Consider the following 26,573-nt stretch of genomic DNA (forward strand, 5'->3'; position numbering starts at 1 on the left):
ATGGCTTCCCCGCGTCGCCGCATCGAGACAGATGTCATGAAGCTGTACGTCTACCTGCGAGGGAGGGTGATAAAAAACCAAGACTGATGGGAAATGGGTCGATAGGTTCATGAGCGATTACGAGGTCACCTTGGTCAATGATAATAGTACGTATACATACATATACCCGACAGCGTGGGGCAAGGGGCTTGATGCGGTGGGATGCTAACAGGTTATGCTTAATTTGCAGTGTAAGTCAAGCTCGACGCCACGACGATGGCTACAGCGGCCCGATACTCCACACGGTGCGATGGTTTGCAAGATGGGAACCTTCATGACTGATGCGAGTGGTGGGAACGATAGGCAGGAGTTTTACGTGCGGTTCAAGGGGCCTACTGAGAGTATGTGATATCTGCTCGATAAAAGAGGTGGGATAGCTAACCCGGTGCAGCTCCCTTCGAAGGTGGTGTCTGGAAGGTTCATGTCGAGCTCCCTGATCAGTACCCGTATAAGTCGCCGAGTATTGGGTTCGTGAACAGGATTTTTCACCCTAATATTGATGAGCTGTAAGTTTGACCACACGGAAGCATATAGGCAAGATTGGAATGAGAGGCTAACGACTGGGGGATTATAGGTCTGGATCGGTCTGCCTCGACGTCATCAACCAAACCTGGTCGCCCATGTTCGACATGATCAATATTTTCGAAGTCTTCCTCCCGCAGCTGCTGCGCTACCCGAACCCGACGGATCCGCTGAATGGGGAGGCGGCGGCGCTGTTGATGAGGGAGCCGAAAAGTTATGATATCAAGGTCAAGGGTGAGTAGCCTTCTGCTCTCTTTTTACGGTCACTCGCTTTTACCGGAATCCTCGGGTCGTAAATGGACAAGTACAAAATTGCTGACGATATCCCAATGACAGAGTACGTCCAGAAATACGCCAGCAAAGAAGCAGCCGACGATGCCGGCGCCGAAAGCGAAGACGACGACGATCTGTCCTCGGTGGCGAGTTTCGACGACGACGATGAGGAACAGCAGCCAGCTGGTAAGATGGATGATGTATAGGGTTGGATTTGTCGTTTGTTTCCGAGGGGTACTCCAGCGGTGTGTTGAATGCTTTTTCGTCTTGACCAAATCATGGATGGACTACAGGTATGGGTGGATAAGGGAGTTGCAATGGCTTGGTACGGTACTAAGGGTTTTCTAACGGTTCTGGTTCCTGGTTTTGATATCCATTATTTTTCTTTTCTTGGAGGTTGATGCACACTCGGAGGCTGTGAATGTGTTGTTTGGTTTGCTTGGCTCCGGACTTCCGGCAACAAAGGGTTTGAGGTTGGCTTGTGTGAGAAACAGTCAGACTGTGAACCTGACTGCACACAGTTTAGGCGACTTCACTATATATGTTCAGGAGCAAGGTTATAGAGCAACTTTTACAACGACTGCTAGTGTTGTAGAGTAAGGCAGCAGCTACAGATCTGGAGCAAGCTGCAGCCAGCCAATCAGCGCCGATAAGACAGAGTATGACTTGACTAATAGTATCCCAAGTTGTAGTTGTAGTTGCAGTTCTAGTCAAAGCCACTAGGTACCGACAAATGGGGAAAGCGAAAAACAATCAATCTTTTCATGAGTATGGGGTATAATCGCTATGCTTTGCAAATAAAACAAAATGCAAACCTTTTCCGCGTCCCTCCGGGAGTTAAGCCGAGTCAGAGTCGTAACTCACGAGTAGAGCACGCTGCCCTGCAGGTGCTGTCGGCTTAAGCTCCCCTTTGCCACCTCCAGCGAGGGTATCTTCTGGCTGCGTCGGTGCCGGTGCCGGTATCGGTTTCTCACCCTCATCCTCTGCCCCCCGCTTCCTTTTCTTCAACCCAGGAAGCAAACCACCCCCCTTGTCCCTGCTGCTTTTGTTGTCCCCAAAAGCAACCAAGAACGGGTCTTTCATCGCCCTGGTATTTGTCCTAATCTCCTCCACCAAACTCTCCCTCATCCTGTCAGCCTTAATCTCCCTCTTCAACCTCCCCTTTCCCTCCTTTTTAAGCCCCTCTTTCTTTTTCCCATCCTCAAACAACGGCCTCGCCAAAACCCTCTCCACCCCCATCCCCTCGTTCCCCTCGGACACACCCCCAAAATCAACCAATCCCGCCCTCAAGCCATCCTCCTCCCTTTCAGGAAGCAACTTGATCCTCAACCCCATCCTCTCCCTTATCCCCTCATCCCTCTCCCCCTCCCGTTCCCGCCTCTTCCTCCCCTCCCTGAACCCCGCCCTCAACCTCCTGTTGGCAGTAAACGGGTCCTCCCACAGCCTCTCATTATTATCCCGCAACTCATCTATCCTAACCGTCGCATCCCTCGCCTGCTCCCTATCCGCAATCGTCTTTTCCAGCTTCCCAAACGCCGTCTTCCTCTCCTCTTCCTTTTCCCTCTGCGTCTTGATGCTCGTCGTGACTAAATCATCAGTCGAGGTAGCGACGTTTTGTCTCCGGGCGCCCGAGAGAACGACATAGTCTGTGTTTTTGGGGTCGGTCTGGATGGTGATGGTGCCGGAGCAAGGGGGGTGGCGGAGGGTGAAGGTGTAGATTGGGGTGGTGTGGTAGGAGCCGGAGCGAGACTTGGAGGCGTTGAAGCGGACGCCTTGGGGGATGAGGGTTGGTTGGGGGCAGGTGGCGCACCAGATGGGGAAGGGCATCTCGAAGCGGACGGTGAGGAGGCCGGGTTTGGAGGCGCGGGGGCCGAGGGGATGTTTTTTGTGGAGGGGGTTGCCTGAGGTGAGGAGGCCTTCGAGGTCTGGGGGGACGTAGCGGCCCATGTTGAAGCCTTGCATTTTGAAGGTGGGCGGGGGGTTGATGGGAGGGAGTAGGTGCGTAAGGGGGTTCAGGTGGGTTATTTGAGGGCGCGATGGATGGATAGGCTCGATAATTGTGTTAGTTGACGGTTGAATACTCAAGATGGTCAGCGCGCTCGACGGTGGGCGATCGCGCCGTGATCAAAGGTTGAGGTTTCGTCCATGTTGAGGAGCGCGGAAGTTTAGCGAGTGACGCAGCTAACAGACCCCTGACACCCAGTTGCCGGCCGGGGTGCATAGGTGGCGTTCTTAGTGGGCTTCTAGCGTAGATATGTCTTGGCATAGAATACTTATGTTAACTTTCCCTAACCCTTTGTCTGTAGTGTATTCGACATCTTCAACATTGGTGTCTCGACCAAATTTGAATTTCCTGAGTTGCTATATAACGTCGGGTGTCCAGCTTGTTTCTCAATCACCACCCTCTCCGTCTCCTCCACCCCCACTATATCCTCCACCCCAACCGGATCCTCCATCAGGCCATGAACCACGGAATTTGACTTTCTGGGACTTGACCTCGAGATTGCCAGGAACGGAATGGTGGATGGCGACGGTGTTGTCCGAGTCGGGGTGGTGGTTGGCGTTGCTGTTTGAGTTTTTGTTTTCCTTGTCAAAGCTCATTTCGGATACCGACCGGGACAACTTTGACAGGATTTTACCCATCTTAGGTCTCGAAGGTGAGGTTGGTATTGTGCAAGAGGTTTGATAGAAGTGAGGCGAGCTTGGCCAAAACCAACAGGTTCTCTGGCAAGTGAAGGCTCCCTTATCATTGTATTTCCTGCCCTGGAACATGTGCCATCAAGTTTTGAATGAGGTATCTCTTACTGACATGGGATGGCTGAGTTCGTCTGCACTGGGCACTGTCATGAGCTTCCATGCTTGAGCTTCTGTGAGACCTCAACTCACACACACCACGCGACTTAAGCTAACCGGATGACACAGCCAGTAGGATCACGTTAAGCTCTTAAAACAATGATTTGAGCTTTCATCCGGATCTGCTGTAGTTCATGACGCATAGCCAATACGGGCGTTCCCTTTCCATATTGATGTACCTTGCATGGCTCCTTCCCCGCAGCGGCCCTGCGACTTCTCACGTTCCTGCCTTCCCATGGGCAACCCCATCACATGTACTAGAATTAGTTGTGGAGTATCTATGAAACTTCAATTCTTTTTTCTGTTGTATGGCAGAGCTATTGATTCCTGGCAGCTTTCACCGACCATGGCAGCATCTTGGAAACCGTACCCTCATTCAACAACCAGCAATCTCTCTACATCGACGAGATGTACCAAAACACCCCAAATCGGCATGGTAACAGTCCTTATGCTTAACCAGCTGCCTAAACGTTCGGTACCTATTTTATACCCGGCGATGGGCCATCCCGCTGTTTACCCCCTTTATCCGGCAATCCCACGTTGATCTCCTCCACGTGCGGGGCCCAACTACCAGGTTGCTGGTGACGACTCGGGTACATATTGACCATGTATCGTCTTTGGCATGAGACATTTCTCAGAGAGATGGACAACGTTGAAGTTGGTTACCATGAAGTCACTCTTATTACTGGGCTTGTCAGCCCGTCTCTCAGCTTCGTTGGGTCACGCGGCCAACTCCACCATCTACAACCCGATATTCCCGGGCTTCTATCCGGATCCAAGTTGTATCTTTGTCCCTGAGTGGGATGATACCTTTTTTTGTGCTTCGTCGAGCTTCAATGCCTTTCCAGGAATTCCTATTCACGCGAGCAAGGACCTGCAGAACTGGCAGCTGATTGGGCATGTGCTGAACCGCAAGGAGCAACTCCCCAGGCTGGCGGAGACGAATAGATCAACCAGGTAGGAATTGAATCGATCTAACTGAGGACAGTATCATGGCTGACAGCCTGAAGTGGCATTTGGGCACCGACCATCAGATTTCATGATGACACTTTTTGGCTTGTCACGACACTGGTAGATGATGACCGCCCTCAGGCAGATTTTACCAGATGGGATAACGTATGTCTTCCCCACCACCTGTTCTTCGAAGAGGATGCTTATCTTTTTCTGCTTGGCAGATTATCTTCAAGGGCAAGGATCCGTACGACCCAGCCTCGTGGTCGAATGCCATCCACTTCAATCTTACTGGTTACGATCCTGAGCCTTTTTGGGATGTGGATGGAAAGGCTTACATCAACGCCGCCCACGCATGGCAAGTTGGGTATGTACTGCTTTAACTATTTGAACTTTGAAATGGTGTGGGCTGACCATGGCTGTTAAAGACCTTACATTGAACAAGCGGAAGTCAACCTTGACACAGGAGAAGTTGGCGAATGGAACGTCATATGGAACGGAACCGGCGGCCTTGCCCCTGAAGGACCGCATATCTACCACAAGGATGGATGGTATTATCTCCTGGCTGCAGAGGGTAAGAACATGGCAACCCATATATTCTGTCCAAGTGGACTAAGCTGACCATCTTCTAGGTGGAACTGGTGTTAACCACATGGTCACGATGGCTCGCTCAAAGAATGTTTCTGGACCCTACGAGTCATATGTGAACAACCCGGTCTTGTCCAATGCCAATACCTCAAGTCTTTGTAAGCGCCGAATAACCCATAACAGCAGTGGTTCGATTGACTTACACCCCCGTCAACAGTCCAAACCGTAGGCCATGCGGATCTCTTTCATGATGGCAATGGAAACTGGTGGGGTGTTGCTTTGTCCACTCGCTCAGGTCCTGAATACATACACTATCCCATGGGACGGGAAACCATCATGACGGCTGTATCCTGGCCCGAGGGAGAGTACCCAGTTTGGACACCCATCAGCGGTGAAGTGAGCGGTTGGCCTCTGCCGCCTGCGGCACTGGATATCAAAGGGGTGGGGTAAGTTGTGAATTCGCAACTTCTGCTCGTCATGTGCCTAGCTAATCTCGGTTTTCCTCATGCTTTAGGCCATTTGTCAACCATCCGACACCCGAGATTCTCACCTTCTCCAACGATACCGCTCTCCCAGCCCACATCACGCACTGGCGTTACCCCAATCCATCCTCCTTTACCATCTCGCCGCCTGAGAAGCCAAACACTCTGCGAATCAACCCTTCGAACATCAACCTGACCGCTCTGAATGGGAATTACGCCGGCCCAGGTGGTCAGAGCTTCATCTCGCGCCGACAGCAAGACACCCTTTTCACTTTCTCCGTCGACCTTGACTTTTCTCCCACAGTCATCGAAGAAGAAGCCGGTGTATCTGCTTTCTTGACACAGAACCACCATCTCGACATTGGGATCGTGCTGCTGCCTCCAAGTGCCAGCACTGCGACTCTCTTGCCGGGACAGCCCGCGGGACAAGAAGAGGAGGCTCTGATTCCGCAGATCAGGTTCAGGGGGGAATCCTACGTGCCTGTTCCGAAGCCCATCATTGCCCCTGTGCCCAAGGCTTGGAGAGATGGAAAACTGAGGCTGGAGATCAAGGCTGCGAATAGGACTCATTACAGCTTCAGTGTTGGGCCAGCGGGGAGACAGAGCTTGATGCAGACGTTGTTGTATGCGAGTAATGAGCCTGTTAGTTGGGGTTTTACTGGTAGGTTCTCCATGGAAGATTAAGGGATATCATTGTGTTGCTAACTGGCTGAAATAGGGGTGCTCCTTGGCGTGTATGCCACGAATAACGGGAGAAATGGGACGACACCGGCATATGTCTCGAACTGGCAGTATCTGCCTCAGGGGCAGTTCAGAGACTAAGGATTGGGCTCCCAAGCATAGGCACTGTCATCAAACAGATAACCATTGGATAAACAAAGAAACAATACCATCCCTACCGTCATGAAAACTCATCACATCTCATTATTTCCCTTGCAAGTCAGTACACCCCAATCACTGCCTTTTGGGGTATTCCAACAAGCCCCTCATCACAAAACATACCTAAACCCAACCATCCCCTCCCTCTCCCCATCCTCCCTCCTCCCTCCATCCCCCACCCTCAACACCACCTGAGCCCTCTCCCTCTCCTCTAGCCTCTTATTTTTCCTCGCAAAATGCCACCTCAACCCCGCCGCCAGCCCGGCATTAACAAACATAAACACCGCACAGACCACCATCCCCTTTGTATACCCAGGCCTGTCCCCCTCGGGGAACAGCCTCGTCCCCAACAGCGGCCCGCACTGCCCGACCATATTCAGCACCGCGATGCCCACCCCCCGTTTGGTGTCGCTCCCCTGGTTATTCAATGTCCACGGAAGGACATTGGCTATACTAGGAAAGACACCCCCGGCAGCCAAGAAAACAGAAAAATACCGGACCGAAACGAGGTGTTCTGGCAGGGTTGCTAGTAGCACGTACCCCGCCCCGCCGACGAGGGAAAGACAAATGATTGTCAGGCCGCGTTGCTGGGTTTTGTCGGCGAGGTAAGTGGACAGGATGCAGATGAGAAAGGAGAGGAGGTAAGGCGGGGCGGTGAGACCCTGTGCGGTGGAGGTGTTTGGGGAAAGGGACATGGAGGAGAGGATGGAGGGGAGGAATACAGGTAAGGAGGAGAAGGAGACGTTGAGGGAGAAGTACATTAGGGAGGGGAGGAGGGTTTGCAGACTTTCAAAGGTGGAGAGGATTTCGCGGGGGGAGATGCTTCGCCAGCCGGTGGGGGTTTGACCTTGCTGGGGGGTGTGGAGGGATAAACGGGCTTTGGCGACGGAAAGTTCGGTTGGGGTGAGGACCGGGGCGGTGGTGGGGGAGGAAGGGAGGTGGAAGTAGAGGATGATGGCTAAGATGAGGGTGGGGAGGCCTTCGATTAGGAAGAGGAGGCGCCAGGGCGGGAGAGGGGGGGAAGGGGTGCTGGTTATGGCGTAGGCGAGGGCGCCGGCGAAGGTTGTTGCGAGGGGGGCGGCGGAGAGGAAGATGCCGCAGCGGAGGCCGAGTTCGCGGCGGCGGTAGAAGAAGGATAGGAGGTAGGGGACGCCGGGGGCGAAGCCGGCTTCGGCCATGGCGAGGAACCAGCGGCAGACCATGAGGGATTGCCAGTTGGGGGCGGCGGATTGGAGGGTTGAGGCGAGGCCCCTGGGGGGACGGTTAGCGGGTTGAAAAGGGGGGAGGTGAGGGGGGAGTACCAGGTTGCTACTGTTATGGTGGCCCAGATATCTGGGTTAGGTTAGGATCTGATGTGTTAGGAGAAAATAGGAGGCAGGCATACGAGGAGGCATGATCTTCCACATGAGGGCAAAGCCTTCAAACAAGACTGAGAAGCTGTCAGCACCAAGTCCAAGAAACGAGCATAAGGCACTTACTATACGGTATGTAGAATATGGTGAGCAGCCACCGATAGTGCTCATCGTCAAACCCAAGATCATCGCCCATTCCCGCATTCTGCGCATTCCCAATATTGGACCGATCAAGAAAGGCAAGCATATAAGCCAGAAACACCAGCACGACCAGCGTCTTGTCAAACTTCCTCCTGACCCGCTTCTCAACAACAGGGTCGATCTCGACAATGACGTCGCCCAGTAGGGTGCTGCCTCGTCTATCCTGGTTTCTGGGTCCATGTTGGCTAGAAGTATAAGGTTGGAGAGAAACACCGAGCTCATGCTTATCCTCATCGTCGTCTACAGGCGGTGGGAGCTTTTCAATCTTGTCAATTGCTCTTATTCTGTCGACGGACATGTTGATATCGTCCTGGTACTTTCTGGTGGAGATGGCAGTGTTGTGGCTGGTTTCCCTCAACTCAACGGAGTTGCTCCGACGGTGAAACCCGGGGTAATTCGACGGGCGAGCAGAAAAAGGGAGGCATGAAAGAGAAGAGCCGGTGGGGGGTTAGCTGTCAACAGTGTGGTTGAGCAGCTTGTCTTCCAACGTTGAACTACCAACGACCACCAGCCAGACAACAGCGAGATACCTTAGAGAGGGGAAAGTCGGAGTGTGCGGGCAAACACATTGGCATCCAAAGACAAGCTCACCCAGCGTTCCGCTGCATGTGTGCGACCGACACAAACATAGTGATGATGGTGATCGTCCAGGCAATTGGCCTCACCTGCCATCTCTGGTTCTTCTGACAGCTGTGCGCTGGCTTGGAGAACAGAGATTGATGCAGTGGTATCATCCAAGCTGCCAGATCTTGCCGCCAAGGGCGAAAGGACAGACGAAGATAAGGTTTCGACGGTTTGAACTGCTGCGGTCATATATGGCTCAATCATGCCAATGTCAATCCGTCACTGAATCTGTGGTACCTGATCCCAAGTTCCCGACCCGGCCGAATCGGTCCGTGAGGTGAGAATGGGGGAACTTTCGCGATACGACCTTCGATGATTTCATCCCACCCAAGGGAGCAAAGATAGCGATATCACCAGCCATGTCTTACGCTCAAACCCTCAAATCCCCGCCTTTTTCCTCAGAGAGAATCAGGCAAGGCGTTGTGACACACAAACGGTCACGACAGACTGCATGCGGCGGTCGTGATCCTGCAGTACATCGATCAGCAGGTTCCATGCATGTCTTGCGTTGCGTAACATCTCTGAAGTTCTGTAGCACCCAGAGTCGTTTGGTTTAAATATCTGTGACATCGGCAACCTGACGCGCACCTGTGGTTGGTCTGGAAAAGGTGTGGTGGTGATGTGACAGACGGTTTTTCGGGCTGTACCGAGAGATATTTGGATAGTGTTGTTGCACCCGTGAGAGAGAAGTCGGGTGGTTGATGCTTGCCGAGCTCATTGTGTGAGTGAGAACAACCTGAGTTTGAAGTCGTTGACGATGATGTCAGTCTGGGTAGGGACCGAAGTTTATGCATGTGAACTACCTAGTGTTGTTGGGTGACTCCTGATGTAAAGGCAAAATCCTCGATCCATTCCCAGCAAACCAGCTACGACAGATGATCACATCTGTAAATCTTCCGTAGTATAGTGGTCAGTATGTGAGCTTGTCATCCAACAACGCTCGAGACCCGGGTTCAATTCCCGGCGGGAGAGTCAACCACAACCTTTTGCCTTTTTACTAGCTTGCTCTGTCTTTTTGCCATTGCAGAATTCACAACCCATATCCATCCAAATTTGCGAATGTGCTGCTCGCTGCAAAAGTAACGGCGGCTGGCTCATGGAGAACTTCCTACCGCCTGCCATCTTGGCATGTGTCTCAGGATCTTCTTACCAGTCACAAGAAGGCGTGGAGGCCGCACCGGGAAAATAGAAAATATTGGAACCATATAATACTGAGGCATCAATATCAGCCCACACTCAACCTGTTATAAGCAACCCAAAAATAGAGACTATGGAGATGGAGATGCGATGAGCTGGGCTTCCCGTGTTCACTCGTAGTCCGGGTTTTCACAACGTCCCGCCGAGGCAGTTGTCCACCCGCTGCAACGGCCGTCCCGTAGTGGCCCAGAAAACCGGGAGAGCTCTTGTCGTAGGGCTGAGCTCTACAACTCGAAAAAATCTTTGTCGATAATCATAGCAGAAAGCATGCTCCGAGCTAGCATCATGTTAGCAACAGGCGCAGTCGAAAACAGACTTGGGAACTGCTGAGATCTTGTGCGTTGAATGCGACATCGTATTTTGGTTGGGCCGAAAAGTCCAAGAAGGTTTTCAATGCGAACCCAAGCGCACTGCCACACTTTAAACGCGTGATGAATGACAGCTGGTCGGTAGACAATTTGTTGCTGACTGAGTGAGCACAAAAGTCGGTGTCTCAGTCAACCCTTCTAGAGCCACCAAGTGACATGCTGCGAGTGAGACATGTTTCTTGTCATATGCCAAAAAAGGGATATGCAACGTTGTAAGTGGCCTCCTTCCTCGCCGTCTGACCCTCTTCGCTATGACGGAAATGGCCTCTGAAATAAATCATGTTTCCTCGGCGGGCACCAAAGAAGAAGAGAAAGTCCATGAAACCATGAAACCGGAGACTGGGCGGATGTGATCCGACATCCAGAATAACGGCTCCGTTGCCATAGGTGGCGCGCTAACGTCGTACGAACCGTTCGGCCGCGGGGGGAAAGGTGCGAGGAAAAATTACAAGAAGGAAGATGCCCCTTGCTGTTCTCCTGTTTCAGCGGCCAGGATGCGAACACCACAGAACCACCGCAGATTCGCTCACTGTTTCGTACAAGGGCGAGATGTTGTTTCGGCGACTGGTACAGTGGCAATGGGCGGGATCAACGCTTTTCCTGTTGGTCTCACCGCTGGCCTTTGACTTGAGGTTGTTTGCATGGCGTGCAGGAGGGCGCCGGTGGGGGCGTCGGTCTCCGGAGAGCGGGCCTGGATGCGGGCAACGTGGGGCGGCAGCGACCAACCTCGTCAACCCAACCGTCCTCCACCACCAAGCGCTGGGAGATCGATCACGAACTGCCACTGGATTGGTCGACAGACAACATTTCGGGCACGGGCATTGCACGGGGGCCGGATCGACCATGTGGCGGTGATGTTTGTTTGCGCCAGTGCGGCCCACGGCCTCTTGAAATAATGACAAGAAGAAAAATATCGAGTTTTGATATGACACGGCCAAGTGCTTCTTTTGCTTTCAGCTTTCCCATCAGCTGGGAAAAGGCGATTCGATAGCGCCGGTACGTGGCCGGTAGTTTTTCACCCGCCGTCGGGGTCCGAGTCTCGTGTTTTGGGAAATTCGGTAGGTAACAACTCCTTCTCATTTCAATTTTCATAAGCAACGCTGCCGCCTCATCTTGGAGTGCTTGGTTCCAAGACTTTTTCCACGGGAAGCGCGCCCACGTTGCACACGATCTGATGTGAGCACAAAAATGGTTACACAACGCAGAGCAATATCTCTGGGACACGACATTTTGTCCACTTCTTCTGGGTCATCCTCAGTCCTCACCTTATTTCATCTCAATACCTCTAGATCATGGTGGTGACTAACTCTCTCGTATTATCATCTTGCCCAGACTGGGCTAGCCCAGGCAGGCCACCCGCCATCACTTCAAAATCCCAAAACATGGGGTTAGTAGCGTCCGACACCCCTTGAATGCCAAGGCTAGCTTTCCTTCCTGGGACGTGTGCCTCAGCAGTGCCACTGGCTGGGCAGCATCTAGGGGTCTTCCCTGCATACGCGCCTCTGATTGGCCTGATTGGCCTGTCAACGGAGACAACATGCGCTCCCTTGGCAGGGTTGGCAGGTGACATTGCTGAATTTCGGCCGTCGGCGGCTCAGATGCCCCCAGCGGCCAACAAAGGCGTGAGAGGTTGGGACCCCGGTGGGAAAGGGGCTCGGCGCTGCTGGAAGGAACATTGAAAGCGATGATGGGTCCCCGTTTGTCAACCTCTCTCGTTTTTCCCCATCCCCATCCCCCATCGTCAGCAGACAAATTCACGCATACACGAACTGCCAACACCAAGGCTCGTGTTGCCCACGCTTCTTCAGTCTCTCGTTCACAGCCTCACTGGCACTTTTCTCTTTTATACACTCGCTCATCATCACCACTTGCCTCGTGCTCTTTTTCAATCATCAGCCATCACTTGACCCGCCTCAGCGCATACATCACCACCAACTACTAATCAACAACAACACACACTCATCTTTCTTGGAATATTCAGCTGTACCTACACTCACAACACTCACAACACTCTCACACCATGCTTTCCAAGTTTCTCACTCTGGCGCTCGCCGCCTCCATGGTCTCTGCCCAGACTTACACTGACTGTGACCCCACCAAGAGATGTGAGTAGTTCCTGTCTCAAGACAACATTCCACATCTCGCCATGAACGTGTCGCTGACACCCCGGATCTAGCCGACTGCCCTGCCCGCAAGGCCGTTGGGTCTAAGCCCGTCAACATTGACTTCCGTCAGGGCAAGAACAAGTTCTTTAAGGAGGCCGAGGGTACCAAGCTCACCTACGATAAGGATCTCGGCGCTGTTTTCTCCATTGCCAATGAGAACCAGGCCCCCACGATCGGCAGCGATGCCTACATCTTCTTCGGTCAGGTCGATGTTGTTCTGAGGGCTGCCCCAGGTCCCGGTGTCGTCACCAGCTTCGTGCTCCAGTCTGACGACCTTGATGAGATCGATTGGGAGTGGCTCGGCGGGGATAATGCCCAGGTCCAACACAACTACTTCAGCAAGGGCTGCACCGAGACGTACGACCGCGGTGGATTCTCTCCCGTCGCCGACCCCATTGGCGCTTTCCACACCTACACCATCAAGTGGACCTCGGAGCAGCTCGACTGGATCATTGACGGCCAGGTCGTCCGCACGCTCAAGAACACCGGCATTGAGGGCTGCGCTGGTTATCCTCAGTCCCCCATGCAGATCAAGCTCGGTACCTGGGTTGCCGGTCGTAAGGATGCTCCCCAGGGCACTATCGAGTGGGCTGGTGGTCTTGCCGACTTCTCTAACGGACCCTCTGACGGGTACTACCAGAGCCTCAAGATCATCGACTACATGGGTGGCCACAAGGAGGCTACCGAGTACCAGTATGGCGACAAGTCTGGCACCTGGCAGAGCATCAAGGTTATTGGGAGCAGCGGTGTTGTTTCCAGCAGCAGCAGCGTCACCTCCAAGGCTACCACCAAGACTGCCACTTCTGCCACCACTCTTCAGACCGTGACCTCTAGCACTGCTCTCGGCGCTACTAATGGTACCCTCACTACTGATGCCACCACCACCCCCACCAGCACCACCGAGGAGGTCACCGAGACCGAGACTGCCATCCCCACCGGTGCCGCCGGCAAGGTTGCCCTCAGCAACATGGCCGCCATGGGTGCCGCCGCTGTTCTCGGCTACCTTGTTCTCTAAACGCACACGCCATTTGGACACGATAAGAGGATAGAAGGTTGTTTCAAGTTTTGTCTCCTGTCACCGGAGCTATTTTGCGTCTTCGCCACACTCCTTACATTTGCGTCTGGCAATGAGAGCAGGGGTACGCTTCCGCAATCCCCCCATTGCGCGCTTTCTCTTGGGTCCTTGCGGAGCAGTGGTCCCCCGAGATGTGCGCACGACATTGTGATGAGAACGGTCGCCCTGACGGATCTTGTTGCTGGCTGAGCAAATACCGATGCCCAATGTTTATACGAGTTTAATACCGGTGGTCCCCGGGAGATATATATGTCGACACGGATGGGAAACAGTCATGGCATCTGTTAGATGAGACAAGGCAATGTTTTTTAGATGAAGACTTTTGGGGGCGCGTCTGTATACTGAGCGAGCATGTTGTTATGGTTTTTTTGGCGTGTTTAGAAGTTGTGGCATGACTGCTTGTTATTTGATAGCTGGGAAGCGTTTTTGTTGTAAATAGATACCGAGACTTCAACGTATGTATTCGATTGGAAAGACGACATATTGGATTGAAGTTGACGAGGCTCTTTTTCAAGTGTTTTGTGTTGATGATCCCAAGACGGCATGGGTAAAAGTGGTGGCTCTATTCCAGGTTCCTCATCGGAAAATATTTTCAGGGGTCAAAGGGGCAATGCAAGATCTCCAATCAGCGTTGCATGCATCCGAGATGCCGGGCAAAAAACGGTGAGATGCATGAGGTCATCCCGCTTCCGATTTGGGGGGCCTCGTGCAGCTATTCTCCATTCAGATTGAAGGAGGGTGTGAGGCTCCAAAATGCGGGGAACCTCTCACCGAACCTGAACCCCTTTAGCCCTTCGGCTACTCAGACACAGGGCAAAGAAGGCTGGGAGCCAGGAAGCAAGGCAACAGGCTGCCTTGTCAGGCGTTGGTTTATATCAGTAACTGGAGTGTACGACCTTTTACTGTGACTCCAGAGCCGAGAGGCTTGGATCGAAGTCATCTCCCGGAAACAAAGACACGAAAACCGGAAACCAGTTGTGCTTGTGAGAGGTACGTAGAGAACTATTTAATAGATCTCCTATTTTGTCTAAACCTTTGATGGAAAAGGGGCCGCTTTTTCACATACTTTCACGTCTATAACACAAAGCCTTTACCCAACATTGCCCATCTCATACTTTCTCCTTACGTGAAAAAGACCAGCCAGCTAACAAATCTCACCAGTCTCAAGCACACAAACCCCAAACCAAGAACCATGGCCTCCTCCGCCTCGCGAGCAGCCCTTAGCTCCATCCCCCTCTTTCACGAAAAACTTCTCAAATCCAACCGCATCCTCGCCGTCTGCGGCGCCGGCCTCAGCGCAGCCTCCGGCCTTCCCACCTTCCGCGGTGCCGGAGGTCTATGGAGGAACCACAACGCCGTCGACCTCGCCACCCCCGAAGCCTTTGACGCCGATCCCGGTTTGGTCTGGCTGTTTTACGCCTACGTACTCCATTTTCATCCCCATTTTCCTTTGATGTACAGGTCTGATATTTATCAACAGCGCCGACACATGGCCTTGACAGCCAAGCCCAACCCGGCTCATTACGCCCTGGCCGAGCTGGCGAGAAAGAGACCTGGTTTTAAATGTCTTTCTCAGAATGTAGATAGTATGTCAGCCATCTCCCCCCTTTCCGTCCCCTGTTCCTAAACCCAATCAAGACCTCCACGTCAGAGCCAACCACCCAAGCGATCAGCTCTCTCTGCTTCACGGCTCGCTTTTCACGCTCAAGTGCACCACTTGCTCCTGGAAAGACCTTTACAATATTGCCGATCCATTATGTCCTGCCCTTGCCCCGGCGGCAGAGTCCAATCCTGACCCGACAAAGCCGCTTCCTTTGCTAGATCCGGCCCAGCCGTTGGCCGAGATTAAGGAGAGTGAATTACCGCATTGTCCGGATTGTAAGACTGAACTGCAGAGGCCGGGGGTGGTGTGGTTTGGGGAGATGCTAGATGAGGATATGTTGGATGATATTGAGGAGTGGATTGAGAAAGAGCCGGTGGATATGGTTTTGGTCGTGGGGACGAGCTCGGCGGTGTATCCTGCGGCGGGGTATGCTGAGCGGGCGAGGACAAAGGGGCGGACGAGTGTGGTGACTGTTAATTTGGAGATTACGGAGGAGGACTGGGGGAGGATGAGGAAGGGGGATTTTGGGTTTGAGGGGGATGCGAGTTTGTTGTTGCCGGAACTGTTGAGGCCGGTGATTGGGGAGGTGAAGGGGGAGGAGGAGGAGGAAGTGGAGGGGTAAATTTGGGTGGGTATATGGGTGCTGTGTTGAATGTTAACTAACATCTGCTTGCCATGTTCAAATCTATTTCGTGAACTAATATTCAGTAGTGTTGGCACCGACCTAATGAAGCAGACTCTCAGAGAGGGTGAGACTGTTTAGACCTATTAGCATCTTGGAGTATCGGCGACCTGTGGGATTTCAAAGACAGTCCAGACTAACAGAAATAATACGGTGAAGTCACTCTCAATCACGGTTTTGAGAGTCCCCGGTGCCAGACAAACTCCAAACGTACGTAATTTGAGAGTCTCGAGTGCATTCCGACCCTCGTCTTGGTTGATTCGAACTTTTTAACTGCATAAACTACCTACCGAGGCACCCTTTCCGCTTGGCTGCAATGGAATGGACGATTGTTCATTCTACAGCAGTCGGCTGCTTCCATCAACGACAACCAAATGAGGTAGGCGTGGCATCTACCAAAGGCTCTTTCTTCACCCCCAAACCAGATTCAAGATGGTACGACATCACATGAGAGTGGAAATCTATCTCGGTAACAGGTCATCTATCTCGGTAACAGGTCATCAATCGTGGTTGCCATACTGGGGCAGGTCGGGGTCAGAGGATTGGGGAAGGGCAGGTAGGTATCTTGGAAAGGCCACAACGTCATCATGGCAGAATCGCTGTTGCAATTCAGAGCAACGCCTTTGGAATTCGGGCTTGACTCTGTTGCAGATCGATTTACTTTGCCTCTTTGCTTTCCTTTGCCGTCTTTCGGAGGTTCAAGGTCCAGGGCTATCGCAATACATCTCTACAAACTCGGTCGTCAACCAGCTTGGGAGGCCGACTTCACATCTCATCATCATCATCATTTACCTCAGCATCGACTTATCAGTAACAATGGTCAACTTCGCCCTTAACGTCGCCGTCTTGGCTCTGGTGGCCTCAGTGGCAGCTGCCCCAGCCACAGCTGACGCTTCTTCAACCACCTTCTCCTTCGCTCGATGGGTTGAAGATATTATCACCAACCCGGACACAGCCCTCTCACCCGCCGAAGCAATCGTGGCAGCGAATGCTACTGAGGTTGTCAGCACGGCAGGCGGTCTCCAAAAGAGAGCCAACTGTCAGCCGACATTTCCAGATGCGCCTGTATGATACCCCTACCTTTTCGTATTCCTTGACTTAGCTTGCACAAGAACCAAGATATCTAACGGATCTGGCTGCATATATAGGCACCCGACGCAGCAGCCTGCCTTAATGATCTCGCTCGCAAGGGCGCTAATGGTCAACACTGTGCTATGGGGACGCGTGTCTTCGAAATTGAGATGTGTCGAATTGGTGGTGCGCAGATTGTTGCCAGCAGGGGCGGTTTGGCGGCGCAAAGTGTCAATTGGTATGTCAATGCTGTTTTTATCGATGTTTCGTTTCCTTGTTTTCTGGGACGCTGGCTGATATGGTGTGTGATCTAGCCAGGATGTCGCTCGCACGGGCGGGTTGATCTTTGACAGCTGCTTCCGAGCGGACAACACAGTCAAGGGCAGCGAGATTTGCATTACCAACAGGTTGATGCAGATCAATATCAGTGGAGTCTGAGGCTCTAGGGGGATATCGTAAAGTCTGGGATGGAGATGGTTCACAGTTGTCCAGGTGTAGGGTATAAGGTAAGTAGCATTGTTCGAAAAATAAGGAATCTTTCGCGCACACAAGAAAAGAAAAGGGAACAGATTGCAGTGCCCCCAAAGCCTTCTCACATTGTAAAAGATTACCGGTATTTTCCTCCACAAAACTTGCAAAGTTTCTCAGAAACCCATACTTTCCATCAAGCCTCCCGGGTATCAAACCTGCCAGTCACAAGAAACAATCATACTGTACCCATGGACATTAACCCCAGTATCTGCCTATCAACACCACAGGCGTAAAGTTCCACGAAAGGGTATTTCTCAAATGCGCTACTGTGCTCTTCTGCATATCTGTCTCTGGTCAAGACGCTCCGGAACTTCAACTGTGCTTCAAACATAAGCCAGAAATTCAAGCTCAACTATCACATACGACCATACCCAGCTGAAAATACGGCATCCCGTCCGCTCTGCCCGAGTCAAGCAGCTGAGGGCCGAATTAGTACTCAGGTGGGTGACCACTGGGGAATCCTCGGTGTTGTATGTTTTTATGCTTTTTTTTTGGGTTCCACTGTTGACTCCGTGACTGTTGCTATGCGGGGCCTTTGTTCATGGGTTCAGGGGTTGATGTAAACAAAGAACTATCTTTTGCCAATATCACCCGATTTCGCGGGTTACTTGCAGGGATGTAGGAGAGAGATACTGACGTTGATGTTTTTATAACCCCTGGGTCCCTGGACCTGCAGCAGAACCAGCAAGGTAGTTATTTGAGAGTTTCTTAAGGTGAACCAAGCAGCACAAAAGCTCCGCTGCAGAAAGCCGAAATGCCAAGCTGGAGAAACTCTGGAGTTTTTTTCTTGCCCCTGGCAATAAACAAATCTCAAAGCCATCTAAGGCGGGGCACAGAGGGCCTCGCGAGGGTCTTTAATGCACAAGTTCTGCTACATGATGGTTGTCAGCTGGTTATCTTACTTTCCCAAAATGAAAAGCCCTCGAGCCGTGAAGACAAGCAAAGATCGCAGACAGGCTGCCGATATTGATCAAATCGACTCTTCCAAATATCTATTAACCTTATCAGGGAATATAAGCAACCTTAATCGGGAAAAAAAAGCCGGTGCCAGTCACAAGCTTGGAGTCTCACAGTGGATCCCCCGGGGAAAAAAAGGCACCAAAAAAACATACAACACCAGGGATTCCCCAGTGGTCACCCACCTGAGTACTAGTCTGGCGATCAGCAGCTTATCTAGGGGAGAGCGGACGGGATCCCGAGCTTTCTACTGTCTGTGGTCGTATGTGATAGATGGGTGAGGGAAAAGGGTATACATGGTTTGGTGATGGAGAAGTGAGGCGAGATGCTGGGTGCACTTGGTGAGGTAAGTGGCCGGATAGCGTTGGGTATTGCAGGTATTAATGCGACAGGTATATGTGTGAGTTTTATTTTTTCCCTATGTTACTACTTACCCAGCCAGCGAGCGAGGTGGTGTTGGGCACTGGGTAAGGTAGAGAGGATGAACTTGGCTTTGTGATCCCAGGCTTTTATGCTGTAGCCCCCCGGCTACGGAAACAGATGAACTCAGCAGAAAAGCCGTTTGTTGTCTTGCTCTCAGAATTCCCACTATTTGAAGGGTGGGTCGGTGATGGCGTCGGGGTTTGTTGCCGGTGTTTGATCGAGTGGGCCGGCCGTTCAGACGTTCAGGGGCGCAGCAAACAAAAAAGTCGATAGGTAAATAAGGCAGCCATAAATAAACATTACTCAATTTTCAGTACAAACAATATGATGTAAGCACCGAGATACCATCATTTTGTTCCAAGCTAGCTAATTAGCCTGCCATCCTTGTAGTCGTGGAACATGGGCGTGGCTGTATCATCCTTTGCATGCCGTCTGCGCCTCTGAATTGAGTGTGTTTGTCAAAAGAAGCAATATTGTGGCTAGTAGGAGCTCAATAGCGAGAAAGCTGATCCAGCCCCAGGTGATGTCGACGTAGGACTCATCCTTGAAGGCCTTGCCCGTTATATTGAAGGCACTTCGGGCGGCTTTGAGGTCAGGAGTTGCGTCGCGGAGCCTGTATATGGAAGGCATTAGCTTGAGAAAAACCAGTGATGGGAGACATATAGGGAGGTCTTTGGCCTTTACCTGTACGAGATGGCCGAGGCAATGTTGTGGTACATGTTGAATATCTGACTATGGCGTCTCGTCGCATTGGTCAATTTTTCCACCGTATATAAACCGTAGTAAAATAGGTTTGGGAATGTAACACCGTTGATGTATACTGACGGTTCTAAAGCCTCTTCCCCCCGATCCTTCATGTAAAAGTCATCTCTTCCCACGCCAGCAAGATTAAAGTTCATCTCTGCTGCAATACTCTCCATTAAACCGAGGTCTGAGCTGTAAAGCCGTTGCCTCTCTGTCGGGCCTTGAAGGGTTATCGTTGTATTCCATTTTGTTTCATCTCCATGATGACAGAAAACCATATATTCGAGGGGTGTAGTGCAGTTCATTTGCACAGAGAAATCCGGATCTTGATTGGGAACAGGCTTAGCCAGTGCATTAACTAATGCTGTGCTTGCCACACCGTGTTGTACAGCGGTGTTGCATGTTTGAACGCAGAGGTGGAATATGACCTCGAAAGCTCCGTGCTCGATGTCCCGGAAGGTATTTGCAAGCTCCGGCCCGCCATCTGTCGCCTGGAGAATTTCTAATCGGTGGCTTTCGTCCTCAATAACCGGGGCAGTGTGTATGAGCACGAAACTGGCGATTCTGGTTTGCATGAGGCTTTTATCATCTCGGAAAGCGAGGCTGTATTGGCCGTTCAATAACCCCACGGCGGCTGCGAAACGGCTTTGATGTACCGAAGAGGTAGGATTGTCCGGAATTGATACATTCCAAAGTGTAGCTCCCGCAAACGCTTCAGTCCCTATTCCCAAACCGATCGTCCTGTTGACTATCACCATCGGAGTTTGGTCAGGTCCTGGTGCCTGAAATTCATGGATGATGAGATGTGGAGTGACATCTGCCATTTTAATACAGACAACAAGAGAAGAGTAAAGATCAAAGGTGCAATTTCCTGTCGGGCAAAGTCCTCCGTACGGTATTGGCATCTCTTTGAAGCTTCCACCACCGCATTGCTTGTTGTGTGGCCCGGGTCATCCGTCAGGTGGTTCAGACTTTGTAACGCTGAGACCAAAGCCTCTTCTGTACCTACAACCGTTCGTAAGGGATAGCTAATGGCAAGTTGTGTAATGGGGGAGGTAATGACGCTGACTATACTGAGAAGAGCGCCTAGAGTGATGAAATGCTTGTGGCGCATTCGAAAGGCAAGTTGAGCGGACCCCAGGGGTCCCTTACTTGCTTGGTCAATGAGGTGAAAGTCGTAAAGTGGTCGACTGTGTGAGAACCAGCTCCATGAGGTTTGGCTGATAGCTACCGAGTCCGGGAACATAAAGGCTGCTTTCGCGACAATAGTCAGGAATGCGAGGAACGTATTGAGTGAGACTTTAAGGGGCCAGTTTGGAAGCTGTTGTTGGTCGAAAGTGGCAAGGACAATCACGATTGCTAAGAGAATTAAGTAAGATGTTAGCATTTGCCTCGGTACACATAAATATGGAACTTCAACATACCAATGAATGACGCAAAGCCGACAATCATACACACGATCTCAACGGCCCAGACTTTCCAAAGGGTCCTATTTGTATGTTGACCAGTCGGTGGCGGTTCGTCAAGGGAAATATCGATTTCAATGCTGCTTGACCTGGGGCTCAGCGTCTCGCTACTTTCAGGGACCCGGGACAGAAGTCTGATCGCCGGAGTCGTCTTCACCCAACAGTTCGGTTGGGTGAGCATCTTGCGCCAAGTTAGGACTCAAACTCGGATCGGCCTCTCGGGTCGAGAGCTCACTCAAGGCTGAAGAAGACTGCCGGGACATGAAGGAGTTCTGAGGCTATCTGGTAATTGTGAAAGGTCATCGGCGAGAATTCTCGGTCTGTCGGTGGAGCTGCGGTCAGGTGTATTGTCAGGGAAGGTTCCAGGGGTGCCTGTAATCGCATGAACCGCAACCTCTGCCCTCTGTTGATGTGCCATGACAGCCGGATCGCTGTCCAAGGGCCGATGAACAATAAAAGTCTTCAAAGCTCAAGGTAGTGATGGTTAAAGAATAGCGGGATCAAGGCGGCTTATGCTTAGGACCTTGTCTCAAGGAACATCTATATATCTGAACGCATACTCTGATCGATGCCATGTATGCTCACCTGGCTGCGTTAAAACACATGTTTGATCAGTTTTCGTTGATAACCTCATGGTCCCCTAACCCCCAGCTTCGTCCTCCCTCCCGCATGTTTGATACCTGATATATTACCTACCTACCTAGGTATTCAAGCCCGTCAATAAAAATGAAGAAAAAAAGGGCTCAGGTACTGCGCCCCTGGCAGTGTCGTTCTGAAGCCAACCACTGCCTTTGAAGCCATCATAGAGGGCTCAGGAATATGCGGCCAGCCGACAGTGAAGACAACAGGCGAATCGCAGGGCTAGTGTTTGGCCTCGGACAAGGCTGCCCATCCCGCTGATCACCGCCTTCACCGAACTTTTATATGAACAAACTGCAACGATGAAACCATCTTATCGATTCTACCCCCCGTGGCACATCACCCAGGGCATTCTTCTCATGCAATATCCGTTGTATCACAGCACGAGGGGTCCAAGGCATGAACTAAATGCATCAGTGAGAGATTTTGGTGTACCAGTGTATATTCCATGCAAGATACCACTCTTGCACATCAAAGAAAATCAGGATATCACACGCAAGCAATTCTTAGTTTTCCATCAGTTCAAGACAAAATCAGAGCAAATCAATATTACCCCTCTCTCTCTTTCTTCTCTTCGAAATCCCCCCTTTAACACCCTACTCCTTGGCTAATCGTCTCTAACAGACATGAAAAAAAGCCACTATACAAATCATAACCGATTCTTTTCCCTCCACCCACGGTAAACTATAACAAAAACCAAAAGAAAATAACTTCCCCACTTATACGCCATCCCCATTAAACACCCCATCCATTCATTCATTCCTCCTCTTCCCATGCTATCATCGCTTCACTTCCACTCATTCCATCATCCCAACCCCCTTCCAACGTACACTATATAAACCTATAAAAGGAAAAGGAAAAAAGCAAGGAGTAGAGGTATCATGCGCCAAACGCAATCGCATCGAGATAAAGAAGAATATACGGCAACTGAGAGCCTCTGGTCAGACATGATATAGCATAGCAAAAACAGACCATGAAAAAAACAACCCATCGCTCAAAACCTTTGTCACAAAAACTAAAAACTCCAAAACAATCACTAGCAAAAAATTCAGCATCCACCACCCGCCGTATCCTCAGTGCACTCTTCTTCCATGCTTGCGTACCCAGGGTCAGCCTCCATACCCACCACGCTCTTCGTAATAGCCAAGCACCTATCAATCATCTTTTGTCTCATCGGCCCATCAAAGCCCACCTCGTTGCCCGCCTCGCTGCCAATCCATATTCTCAAACTGCCAGCAAGCCTCTCAAGAGAACGCGAGCAAGTTTCCCGGCCGACGGCGTGTCTGTGGAGGCGCTCCATCAGGTGGTAAGCAGCGGTGTAACCCAATAGAGACATGCCCTCAATGTCGGCACCAGCGGGAAGGATGGAGTCGATGACGGTAAAAGCGGCTGGAGGAGGATCGGAGAACCTTTGCAGCTGAGCAATACCCATGGCGCAGCGAAGAGCCATCTGGGCGTCGGGGTCAGGAGTGATAGGGGTGACAGGAGAGTCGATAAGAGGCGGCACACCCCTGCTGTAGTTGGGGTGCTTGTCAGGGTTCAGAGACGGGCCGAGGGCATTCATAGCAGTGACGATGGCAGCACCACGCTTCTGCTCACCGAGGACCGCACGAGCGACCAAGACGCGAACGTGAGCGTTGGAACCAATGGGGGCAACCTTGGTCGCCAGGTTAAGCTTGTCTTCAGTCTCGAGAGCCAGTCTTCCGGACTCATCACGGGTCTTGGGCAGATTGTTGCACAGAACATGGTGAAGCTGCAGGCTGGAGTACCAGGCCGCAACGGCATCCATGGGCGACCTAACGGCAGCATCCTCAACCACGGCGTCCATACCATCAATGATTTCATCAACGTTGTGTGTGGTGGGCTGGTTCCAGGCCAGGTTGTGGGCTCTCTGAATAATATCGTCATTGAGCACCTCATCACAGTCCTGTTCGAGAAGCACTGCCAGATGCTCAGGGAGCATTTCGTCAGCAGACTTGTTGTTCTCGCCGAGTGAGTTGAGAATGCGGTTGAGTTCGCGTGCGTCGTTCCAACGCGCCCTGGCAAGTTTGGCAGCCACCAAGTTGGTGATCCAAGAAGCCCCATCGAGTCTCCAAAGCAATACCCGGATGTGCAGCGCCTTCATCATGAGACGAAGCGGAGTATCCGGCAAAGTGCCCGAAGCGATCAAGGTGAGCGTGAGACGGCTCTTATTAATCTCGACGTCACCACCGGCGAGCTGGGCATCCAACGCAATTGACCATGCTTTGACCCGCGCAGCTTCTTGCTCTTCGCTGAGGCCGACAAGCATGAGATAACCACGAGGTCCGATCACATTCCTGAGGGCGTACTTGGACGACTTTAGGACCAGCGCGGCGGCTTCCAGGACAAAGTTGTGCTGGGGTACCCAGACGGTCTGGATAGCGGTGAGCCAGGCTTGCCTCCTGACGTGAATAGGCGATGCAAGAGATGGCACCGCTTGAGGAGCCGAGGTAGCATGCTTGGGCTTCTCGGATGGCTTGAAGATATCAATATTGAATAAGGACGCGCAGGTAGCCCAGAGGAAAGCCGCCAGCAATCCGAAAAATCTGAGCTGGGATAGAATCTGGCTTGCAGAGACGTAGTAGCCCCCAATGCTGAAGTGAGTTGATCGGATGAAGGATGCCAAGAGATGCACTGGAACGCCCATCAAGCCACGACCCTCGGTGGTCTCGGGGTTTTGTTCCTTTTCGACGTAGGCTTCGACCAACATCAAGCCAGCCAGTGATCCCACCATCAGCTTTCCAAGATATGGGTTCCATCTGCTGGATTGAGTTTGCTGTTGCTGCTGCTGAAGCTGTTGCTGGCGGATCATGGCAGGGTTTTGCTGGAACTGTTGACCTGGCACTGGATAAGGGCGTCCTGCATTCATCTGCTGTGAAGCCAAGATGCGTTTGATGTCGTCGGGGATCGGAATCATACCCGCTGGGTCTGGTCCTCTTGTGGTTGCTACTGGCGTATTCATGTAGGGCATAGCATCTTGAGGATACTGTACCGGTGTGGGCGGTTGTTGGAGAGGATTGGGTAATTGACCAGTCATGGCGCCAGCCATGAACAACTTTTCGAAAGCAGCGATCCTCGCCTGCATACTACTGTTCTCGTCAATGAGGCGATTGTTCCGCTTTTCCAAGTGTCTGATATACTCGGTAGCCTTGGCAAGGACCTAGATTGATAGTCAGTATAAAGTCTAGATTTGTTCTGGACGACGACATAGGTCGGACATACAGTGGCCTTGTTGAGCTTATGGGCAGGAGTCAAGCCGTGTAGCTCCTCCCTATCTTCAGTGGTGTCTTCACCACGAGCACTTTTCGACATGATCCTCAGTGATGGGACACTATCTCGCAGAGCTGCTATCTTGTCATTGAGATTGGTCCGGTACCGCTTTTCGATCATGTTGTGTGCCGTCTTCTTGACGGGGTGCTGTCCGTCGAGTTCATCATCATCGTCATCGTCGTCGACCTCGGCCGACGACTTCCTCTTTCTACTGTTGGACTTGGAGTTGCCTTGGGCATCTGGGGACGAGCCAGCACCCTTATCGGCGCTGACGCTCGAGTCGGGGCTCCCGGCACTATTGGGGGAGTGATACTGAAGGTGAGGCGGCATGGCGATGCTCTTGAGCCGCTCCTGCTGAGCAGGGGTCAGTGTATTCTGGATGTTGCGATTGTCAGGTCGAAATTGGTCGTTCGAGAAGGAGTGGGCCTGAGCCTGTGATAGCGAGATGTTGGCCGGATCGGCGGCGGCGGTAGTGTGATCAAAGGCCGGATCGATGCTGGAGGCAGCAGGAGACTGGAGATACAAGGGCTGATGCTGTGGCTGCTGCTGCTGATGCTGATGCAGCACTGGTTGGCCCAGGTTGACGTGGACCGGGAGATCCCAGGTATGGGGTACAGGAGGAACAGTAAACTGATTGTCACCGGCGTTGAGGTCGTAGGGGGGTGTATCCTGGAAGTTCCAGGAGGGCACTGGGTTGAAAAATTGCTGCTGTTCGGGTTGGGTGGTTTGGAGGTGGTGTGGGTGGGCGTGTGGATGGGCGTGGGTGTTGGTAATGGAAGGCGAGACTGATACAGGAGTCCCACTGGGGCCGGACCCAGGCGTGGCAGCAAGCGTGTCACCTGGTTGGGAGGAGGCAACGGTTGCGGCGGTGGTGTTGTTGTTGGGATCCGGAGTGCCGAGGCCACTATTCACCAAGTTGCCAGTAAGGCTGCCATCGAGGTCGAAGGTGTCCAGGTCGGCAAAGAGCACGGGCGAGTCGGCGTCGGGGTCGGTCATTGTTCCTTTTTTGTGAGGGTCAGAGCCCTGAACTCCCTGGGCTTGCGAGACCTCTCTCTCTCTCTCTCTGGCCGGCAGTGTGCGTGTGCCGCAGGTCAGTGACAGCGAGTCTGGGTCGTGGGCCGACTGGCGAGACTGGGCGGCCGGGGCAGATGCCGACAACCAATTGCGCGCGGAGGTGTCGCGCGGCGTAGAGTGAGTAATTCGGTATCGGGGGAGTGCTGACCGCGTTCCTGGCCTGCTGATGGCTGCGGAGGCTGTTCTCGATTGTCGATGGGAAGGGAATGTGGGTTTAAAAAACATACGATGCGATTGAGAGAATCGAATGATTCCCGCCCGGAACTCAGCGGCCCCCTTTCAGCACAGAAGCACGGGCCACGTTACTAACAACCCCACCTCGCTAGCCTCAGAAAGCTGAATTTGCCATCTTCAACCACTTCTTCGTCGGGCACAGTAGTTTGAAGATATCTGTACGGACCCGTCTAGAAGAAAAGTTTATTTCGACGAGCATGCAGAGGAAGGCGTCGCTTCTTTCGGGCGGCCAAAAAAAGAGCCACAGTCGACTCAACCGACATCACGAACACGAGACAAAGACGCAGCC

General features: G+C 52.2%; 7 protein-coding genes across 7 annotated transcripts, besides 3 other annotated features; 4 read left to right on the top strand and 3 right to left on the bottom strand.

Annotated features, from left to right (window-relative positions):
* Positions 1-1,040, top strand: PODANS_4_7440 (uncharacterized protein; the record flags this gene model as incomplete). The annotated part of the gene is made up of 7 exons (XM_001906056.1): positions 1-44; positions 106-146; position 230; positions 343-380; positions 431-545; positions 614-795; positions 898-1,040. The coding sequence occupies 7 exons, from the start codon at positions 1-3 to the stop codon at positions 1,038-1,040; spliced, it is 564 nt and encodes a 187-aa protein (XP_001906091.1).
* A 631-nt stretch (positions 1,041-1,671) lies between these two features.
* Positions 1,672-2,796, bottom strand: PODANS_4_7430 (uncharacterized protein; the record flags this gene model as incomplete). The annotated part of the gene is made up of 1 exon (XM_001906057.1): positions 1,672-2,796. One exon carries the CDS (start codon positions 2,794-2,796, stop codon positions 1,672-1,674), a length of 1,125 nt encoding a protein of 374 aa, XP_001906092.1.
* A 1,513-nt stretch (positions 2,797-4,309) lies between these two features.
* PODANS_4_7420 (uncharacterized protein) lies at positions 4,310-6,530 on the top strand (the record flags this gene model as incomplete). Its single annotated transcript, XM_001906058.1, has 8 exons — positions 4,310-4,644; positions 4,698-4,803; positions 4,863-5,005; positions 5,067-5,212; positions 5,271-5,384; positions 5,444-5,672; positions 5,741-6,369; positions 6,427-6,530. The coding sequence occupies 8 exons, from the start codon at positions 4,310-4,312 to the stop codon at positions 6,528-6,530; spliced, it is 1,806 nt and encodes a 601-aa protein (XP_001906093.1).
* A 167-nt stretch (positions 6,531-6,697) lies between these two features.
* On the bottom strand, positions 6,698-7,789 carry PODANS_4_7410 (uncharacterized protein; the record flags this gene model as incomplete). Its single annotated transcript, XM_001906059.1, has 1 exon — positions 6,698-7,789. The coding sequence occupies one exon, from the start codon at positions 7,787-7,789 to the stop codon at positions 6,698-6,700; it is 1,092 nt and encodes a 363-aa protein (XP_001906094.1).
* Positions 7,790-9,656: 1,867 nt separating this feature from the next.
* Positions 9,657-9,736, top strand: a tRNA (tRNA-Asp).
* A 2,652-nt stretch (positions 9,737-12,388) lies between these two features.
* Positions 12,389-13,509, top strand: PODANS_4_7400 (uncharacterized protein; the record flags this gene model as incomplete). Its single annotated transcript, XM_001906060.1, has 2 exons — positions 12,389-12,434; positions 12,506-13,509. The coding sequence occupies 2 exons, from the start codon at positions 12,389-12,391 to the stop codon at positions 13,507-13,509; spliced, it is 1,050 nt and encodes a 349-aa protein (XP_001906095.1).
* Positions 13,510-14,650: 1,141 nt separating this feature from the next.
* Positions 14,651-15,794, top strand: PODANS_4_7390 (uncharacterized protein; the record flags this gene model as incomplete). Its single annotated transcript, XM_001906061.1, has 3 exons — positions 14,651-14,992; positions 15,050-15,155; positions 15,208-15,794. Coding segments are annotated over 3 exons (1,035 nt in total), but the record flags the coding sequence as incomplete, so codon positions are not given.
* Positions 15,795-17,810: 2,016 nt separating this feature from the next.
* Positions 17,811-17,936: a sequence feature (rRNA 5S).
* Positions 17,937-18,555: 619 nt separating this feature from the next.
* Positions 18,556-18,684: a sequence feature (rRNA 5S).
* Positions 18,685-22,733: 4,049 nt separating this feature from the next.
* Positions 22,734-25,972, bottom strand: PODANS_4_7380 (uncharacterized protein; the record flags this gene model as incomplete). The annotated part of the gene is made up of 2 exons (XM_001906062.1): positions 22,734-24,854; positions 24,929-25,972. 2 exons carry the CDS (start codon positions 25,970-25,972, stop codon positions 22,734-22,736), a joined length of 3,165 nt encoding a protein of 1,054 aa, XP_001906097.1.
* Between the last annotated feature and the right edge of the window lie 601 nt (positions 25,973-26,573).

Source organism: Podospora anserina, chromosome 4 (genome assembly GCF_000226545.1).
Source record: "Podospora anserina S mat+ genomic DNA chromosome 4, supercontig 4".
Classification (NCBI taxonomy): domain Eukaryota; kingdom Fungi; phylum Ascomycota; class Sordariomycetes; order Sordariales; family Podosporaceae; genus Podospora; species Podospora anserina.